The sequence below is a fragment of the Coregonus lavaretus genome (genome assembly GCF_964263955.1).
Source record: "Coregonus lavaretus genome assembly, contig: HAP1_SCAFFOLD_809, whole genome shotgun sequence".
NCBI lineage: Eukaryota > Metazoa > Chordata > Actinopteri > Salmoniformes > Salmonidae > Coregonus > Coregonus lavaretus.
The window spans coordinates 77,501-84,684 of NW_028156855.1; the positions used below are offsets into that span (position 1 = coordinate 77,501).

The following is a 7,184-nucleotide window of genomic DNA, read 5'->3' on the forward strand; positions in this document are numbered from 1 at the left end:
GACAACCAGACCATCGTGGAGCAGCCGTGTCCTGACGTCTACTGGTTCCCATCCTTCACAGACAGGATGTGTGACGATCTGGTGGAAACCATGGAAGACTTTGGAGAATGGAGCGGAGGAAGACATACGGTACGGAGGAGGAGGAGGAGGAGGAGGAGGAGGAGGAGGAGGAGGGAGGAGAGAGGGGGAGAGGGAGAGAGAGAGAGAGAGAGAGAGAGAGAGAGACAGAGACAGAGACAGAGACTACTTAGTCTCTTTGCACAGTCTCAAATATCACCTGTTTTTTTTCTGTGTTACAGGATGAGCGGCTGGCAGGGGGTTATGAGAACGTCCCAACTGTAGATATTCATATGAACCAGATTGGCTTTGAGAAGGAGTGGCTCAAGTTTCTCAAAGAATATATCAGCCCTGTTACTGAGAAACTCTACCCAGGATACTACCCCAAGGTACATACAGACACACGTTTTAAATACTTTATTTGAAATCAAAATCACATTACAGCGATGCACTTGGACATATCATCAGCGGTAGCGACCCTCGCCTAGGGCTGTGCTCAAGGGTTCCTCTCTTTAGACACAGAGGGCATGATGGTGAATCGACCTTGCCCCAGCAGAACAGGATAGATGGGCATGGTAGGACATTGTAGACTGCCTGGATCAAGAACTAGATGCGATGAGGTTCGGCCTTCCAAAGCTCGCTCCATATGACCTTACGCTCCACCGCTTGCTCCCATCTTGTCCTTGTAGACTTCTTCTGACCATCCTGCTGCTTCCTCCTCCTCGACTGCTGCTTCCTCCTCCTCGACTGCTGCTTCCTCCTCCTCGACTGCTGCTTCCTCCTCCTCGACTGCTGCTTGCTCCTCCTCGACTGCTGCTTGCTCCTCCTCGACTGCTGCTTGCTCCTCCTCGACTGCTGCTTCCTCCTCCTCGACTGCTGCTTGCTCCTCCTCGACTGCTGCTTGCTCCTCCTCGACTGCTGCTTCCTCCTCCTCGACTGCTGCTTCCTCCTCCTCGACTGCTGCTTCCTCCTCCTCGACTGCTGCTTGCTCCTCCTCGACTGCTGCTTGCTCCTCCTCGACTGCTGCTTCCTCCTCCTCGACTGCTGCTTCCTCCTCCTCGACTGCTGCTTCCTCCTCCTCGACTGCTGCTTCCTCCTCCTCGACTGCTGCTTCCTCCTCCTCGACTGCTGCTTCCTCCTCCTCGACTGCTGCTGCTTCCTCCTCCTCGACTGCTGCTGCTTCCTCCTCCTCGACTGCTGCTTCCTCCTCCTCGACTGCTGCTTCCTCCTCCTCGACTGCTGCTTGCTCCTCCTCGACTGCTGCTTGCTCCTCCTCGACTGCTGCTTCCTCCTCCTCGACTGCTGCTTCCTCCTCCTCGACTGCTGCTTCCTCCTCCTCGACTGCTGCTTCCTCCTCGTCGTTCCCTTGGGCCTTGTCGTAGCGTGGCGTTGTAATGCTACCAGCACGCTGTGCCGTATTTCTTTTAATTTTTAATTTATTTAACCTTTATTTAACCTTTAGTTAACCTTTATTTAACTAGGCAAGTCAGTTAACCTCTACGGGATTGGTGTCCCGTATACGGGACGGTTGAGCTAACGTGCGCTAATGTGATTAGCATGTCTGTTGTAAGTAACAGCAAACTTTCCAGGACATAGACATGTCTTATATGGGCAGAAAGCTTACATTCTTGTTAATCTAACTGCACTGTCCAATTTACAGTAGCTATTACAGTAAAATAAATACCATGCTATTGTTTGAGGAGAGTGCACAACAACAAAACAATTATCATGGCAACTGGTTTGAAACATTCACCTCTGAAGGTAAATAATGTACTTGCATTCAGTAATCTTGCACTGATTTGTCATCCTAAGCGTCCCAGAGATAAAATGTAGCATAGTTTTGTTTGATAAAATCCATTTTAACTGGGTTCTACAGTTTGTACCCCTGCTGTCTCTGGCTCCACACCCACCCCGCCCGGCCATCTAGATGTGTGAAAGTTAGTGTATAAGCTAATGATCCATCATGTATGACATTCCTGGGAGGGTGTAAACTTACATTTTGTATTACCATTTCATTTTTGTATGTTCTCTATAGTTATGTACTTTAAAATGTATCAATTGACCAATTCGGCACATTTGGGCAGACTTGATACAAAATAGTCCAGAATTGCAATGCTTCCCTGGATCAATCTTAAATTTTGTGCGCACACTGCTGCCATCTAGTGGCCAAAATATACATTCCATTTCAAAGATGATTAAAAAAAACACAAACAAAACACGCATGTCTTTTTGTTTGTATTATCTTTTACCAGATCTAATGTGTTATATTCTCATTTCCACAAACTTCAGTGTTTCCTTTCAAATGGTATCAAGAATATGCATATCCTTGCTTCAGGTCCTGAACTACAGGCAGTTAGATTTTGGTATGTCATTTTAGGCGAAAATGTAAAGAAAGTGTCCGATCCTTAAGAGGTTAAGAACAAATTCTTATTTACAATGACGGCCTACCAAAAGGCAAAAGGCCTCCTGGGGGGACGGGGGCTGGGATTAAAAATACAAATCTAGGACAAGACACATCACGACAAGAGAGACACCACAACACTACATAAAGAGAGACACCACAACACTACATAAAGAGAGACGCCACAACACTACATAAAGAGAGACACCACAACACTACATAAAGAGAGACACCACAACACTACATAAAGAGAGACACCACAACACTACATAAAGAGAGACGCCACAACACTACATAAAGAGAGACGCCACAACACTACATAAAGAGAGACACCACAACACTACATAAAGAGAGACACCACAACACTACATAAAGAGAGACACCACAACACTACATAAAGAGAGACACCACAACACTACATAAAGAGAGACACCACAACACTACATAAAGAGAGACACCACAACACTACATAAAGAGAGACACCACAACACTACATAAAGAGAGACACCACAACACTACATAAAGAGAGACGCCACAACACTACATAAAGAGAGACGCCACAACACTACATAAAGAGAGACGCCACAACACTACATAAAAGAGAGACTCTGATAGGAGGTTGTCACAGTCAGGTCGTCCATGAAGGCTCTGATAGGTTGTTGTCACAGTCAGGTCGTCCATGAAGGCTCTGATAGGTTGTTGTCACAGTCAGGTCGTCCATGAAAGCTCTGATAGGTTGTTGTCACAGTCAGGTCGTCCATGAAGGCTCTGATAGGTTGTTCAACACCAGACTTGGTCAGCGGGCCTCTGCATTCCATCGCAGCTGACTTCACCAGCATGTTCATGGCAAGGGCGAACAGGATACCAACATTTGAAAGATCACAGATACATTAAACCAGCTTCCTCTGAAGCCGTCATGTCTGGCTATGTACAGGTCCTTGTATGAACAACCATTAACCCCCCCCCCCCCTCCCCCCCAGGCCCAGGCGGTGATGAACTTTGTGGTCCGGTATCGTCCAGATGAACAGCCGTCTCTCCGTCCGCATCATGACTCCTCCACCTTCACCATCAACGTAGCGCTCAACAACAAGGGAATGGATTACCAGGTACTCACCACACCTGGACAGAAAATAGTTGTATTTTGTACTTTATTTCAAAATACAAACTTTTCAAATACTCAAGTAATCTAATATAGTTAATAGAGTTTACACTAAAAGGAAACTAGTTTTTTTAAATATCAAATACAGGTCTCAGAAAAAATGATTCAATCATATTTGAAAGTATTTTGAATACCTCTCAGAAAACCAAATAATATTTGAAGGTTTGCAAGATATAATTATTTGATGGCTGCCAAATATTTGGTGAAGAACTCAAAACTACAACAGTTGAATTAGTCTAAATATACTGAGTGTACAAAACATTAGGAACACCTGCTCTTTCCATGACAGACTGACCAGGTGAATCCTATCATCCCTTATTGATGTCACTTGTTGAATCCACTTCAATCAGTGTACACTACCGGTCAAAAGTTTTAGAACACCTACTCATTAAAGGATTTTTCTTTATTTTTACTATTATCTACATTGTATAATAATATTGAAGACATCAAAACTGTGATATAACACATATGGAATCATGTAGTAACCACAAAAGTCTTGAAGGAGTTCCCACATATGCTGAGCACTTGTTGGCTGCTTTTCCTTCACTCTGCGGTCCGACTCATCCCAAACCATCTCAATTGGGTTGAGGTCAGGGGATTGTGGAGGCCAGGTCATCTGATGCAGCACTCCATCACTCTGCTCCTTATATTATATTAGGAAGGTGTTCTTAATGTTTGGTATACTCAGTAAAATGATCATAAGCACATGGTTTGGACTGCTCTCAGATATATAAATGAAAAACCTGAAGGACATGAAATCCTCTTCTGCAGCTTCAACATGACTAACACATATATGTTGATAATGAGTGACACTGGAACTCTTTAGGACAAAGGACTTTAGAAATGTCTTTATAATTACATAATAATGGAGTTATTACATAAGTGGAATAAGGAACCGTCACTATTCCTCTTGTGTACAAAAACTCTCAGCTCATTGCTATGCAATTAAAATAGTATTATGTAACAACATACTAATAAGTGTATTACTCAGGAACAGTTTAATGTTAATGTTACTGAGAACGCAAACAATAACAACACATAGATATGAAGTGTCTAAGGAAACTAAACATACCCAAACTGCCTTCTAGAATCAACTACAGTCAAGGCAGGTGGAAAATCATGTTAGTTTGTATTCTGAGTAAACTGTCCCTTTAAAGGTGGTCTAGTGTGTGTTTGAAACGAGAACACTTACCCTCAGATGGACAAAAACTGTCCCTTTAAAGGTGGTCTAGTGTGTGTTTGAAACGAGATCACTTACCCTCAGATGGACAAAAACTGTCCCTTTAAAGGTGGTCTAGTGTGTGTTTGAAACGAGATCACTTACCCTCAGATGGACAAAAACTGTCCCTTTAAAGGTGGTCTAGTGTGTGTTTGAAACGAGATCACTTACCCTCAGATGGACAAAGACTGTCCCTTTAAAGGTGGTCTAGTGTGTGTTTGAAACGAGAACACTTCCCCTCAGATGGACAAAGAGGTTCCAAGTTGTTTTCGCTAACCATCCAACTTGCTGTTTGCAAATAGCTTTGAATTACTCTGCAGTATTTCCAGGTATCATACAACCTTTTCAGTGGCATGTTTTAAAGGGTCATACAGTAGTTGAGCATCACAACTGATGTATACTTATCTGTACAAAATATCATTGGTTAATTGATTTGACTTGATAATGTACACCTGGGGGCAACGGACATTCAGGACAATTGACATTTACAGATTGTTTAGATAGAAATGTATTGTGTATATCAGATAGATTGGAATAGTGTAGGAGATTGGGTTCTATTCATTATATTTCTATCTTCAACATGCAGTTCCAGATACAGCCCTGCCATTAGTTGAAGGCAGCCAATCCAATAGTTTCAGAAAAGTAGTCCTTTTTTGGGATCTGTATCCAAAGTAACTACTTGTTTCCCCCCCAAAATGGTTACTTTTCACAACGCTATAGTCATCCCAGGTCTGGTACAACACTTTGAATGTAACATGGTGTGTTTGTGTTTCAGGGTGGAGGGTGTCGGTTCCTTCGGTATAACTGTAATGTTGAAGCACCTCGTAAAGGATGGTCCTTCATGCACCCAGGCAGACTGACTCACTACCACGAGGGCCTGCCTACAACCAGCGGGACTAGATACATCATGGTTTCCTTTGTTGACCCCTAAACCCTGACCTCTAACCCCTAACCCCACCACCCAGGTGACTAGATGCATTATGGCATCCTTCATAGACCCATAGACACAGGTGGCGTCTGCGTCTGTCTGTCACATAGCAGATGGGTCCTCTTGTTGCCGTAGTAACACAAACCACTGAGTTTCATACCAACTAGTTGAGCGACTTTAATCATGATCAGATCAGGCCTGACTAATCAACTGCAGAGAGGTCGGAGTCTGATGAAACCTATCTCACCATGCTGCCTTTGAAATGTACATGTACATTTTAGTCATTTAGCAGACGCTCTTATCCAGAGCGACTTCCAGTTAGTGCATTCATCTGTAGATAGCTAGGTGGGACAACCACATATCACAGGCATAGAAAGTACATTCTTTCTTCAATAAAATGTTTCCTCGTTTTTCCTCGACCCCTGACCTCTGTAGCTAGCTGTGTCTATTTAATGGCAGGCTGATGTGGATGTCAGGGTACAGCGTTGCTATAGTAACCAGACGCTCCCTGTGATTGGAGGAAAGATGATTGACACTCCCCTAAGAGAGGAAACTGAAAGTTCTGATAGAAATACCATGAATAGATCATCTGAGCTGTTCTACATGATAGAAAAATGCAAATCAATAGATCTAGTTCTATAATACCATGACTGAGTAGCGCGGCGCTGTCTGTTCTACATGATCTGTGTCTATGCGGTTGTCTTAAAGGTAATGTTGTATAGTTTTATATTTCAGAAACCAACACTCCCTTCAGAGGTTTGTCAGAAACATGTGGTGTATTATCATAGATAATGTTGTGTTTTAGTGTTTTAAACTACTGCTTCAGACTGGTGTTTTATTTTAATGGTATATTTGATGGTTTGAATTGTATTTTCTATTCTAGTGTTCTTGTCCCGTTAGTAATCAAAGTGTACCTGTCCCCCCCCGATGTGCTTCTAGTACCTGTCCCCCCCCCGACGTGCTTCTAGTACCTGTCCCCCCCCCCCCCCGATATGCTTCTAGTACCTGTCCCCCCCCCCCCCCAACGTGTTTCTATCAAGCTTTGTACAAAGTGCCCTAAATTATTTGTTATGATTGAGAAATAAAGTTTCACATTTTAATAAATAATTAGATCTATATGTTTGTCTGTTAGCGTGCTGTCTTTGTTTGTGTGATTATTTGGTTTAAAGAGTTCAGCAGTTAGCCACTAGATGGCATATCATAAAGTGTGCAGTACCCGGTTGACCACCAGGTGTCGCTCCTGTTCTCTGCAGATCAGAGATTGACGTCATAAGCCCATTGATGTCACACACTCAGTAAAAATGCAAGATACACACAATCACACATGATACGCCCTGTCTCACAAACTGACTGATTTAATACTATTTTCATTCTCTCTCCTCCCTCCCTCTCTCCCTCTCTGCCTCTTTCTCCTCCCTCC

The 7,184-nt window shown here is 43.4% G+C and overlaps 1 protein-coding gene across 1 annotated transcript in view; it reads left to right on the plus strand.

Moving 5' to 3' along the window:
• The window catches only part of plod3 (procollagen-lysine, 2-oxoglutarate 5-dioxygenase 3), an 83,807-nt gene extending 77,065 nt beyond the window's left edge, over nt 1–6,742 (plus strand). The window contains exons 14-17 of the mRNA XM_084194306.1: nt 1–129; nt 300–446; nt 3,439–3,564; nt 5,612–6,742. The exon at nt 1–129 is cut by the window's left edge and continues 48 nt beyond it. Coding sequence (XP_084050432.1) covers nt 1–129; nt 300–446; nt 3,439–3,564; nt 5,612–5,767 — 558 coding nt within the window. The 3' untranslated portion in view covers nt 5,768–6,742. The remainder of the gene's footprint in view (nt 130–299; nt 447–3,438; nt 3,565–5,611) is intronic.
• The last annotated feature ends 442 nt before the right edge of the window (nt 6,743–7,184 follow it).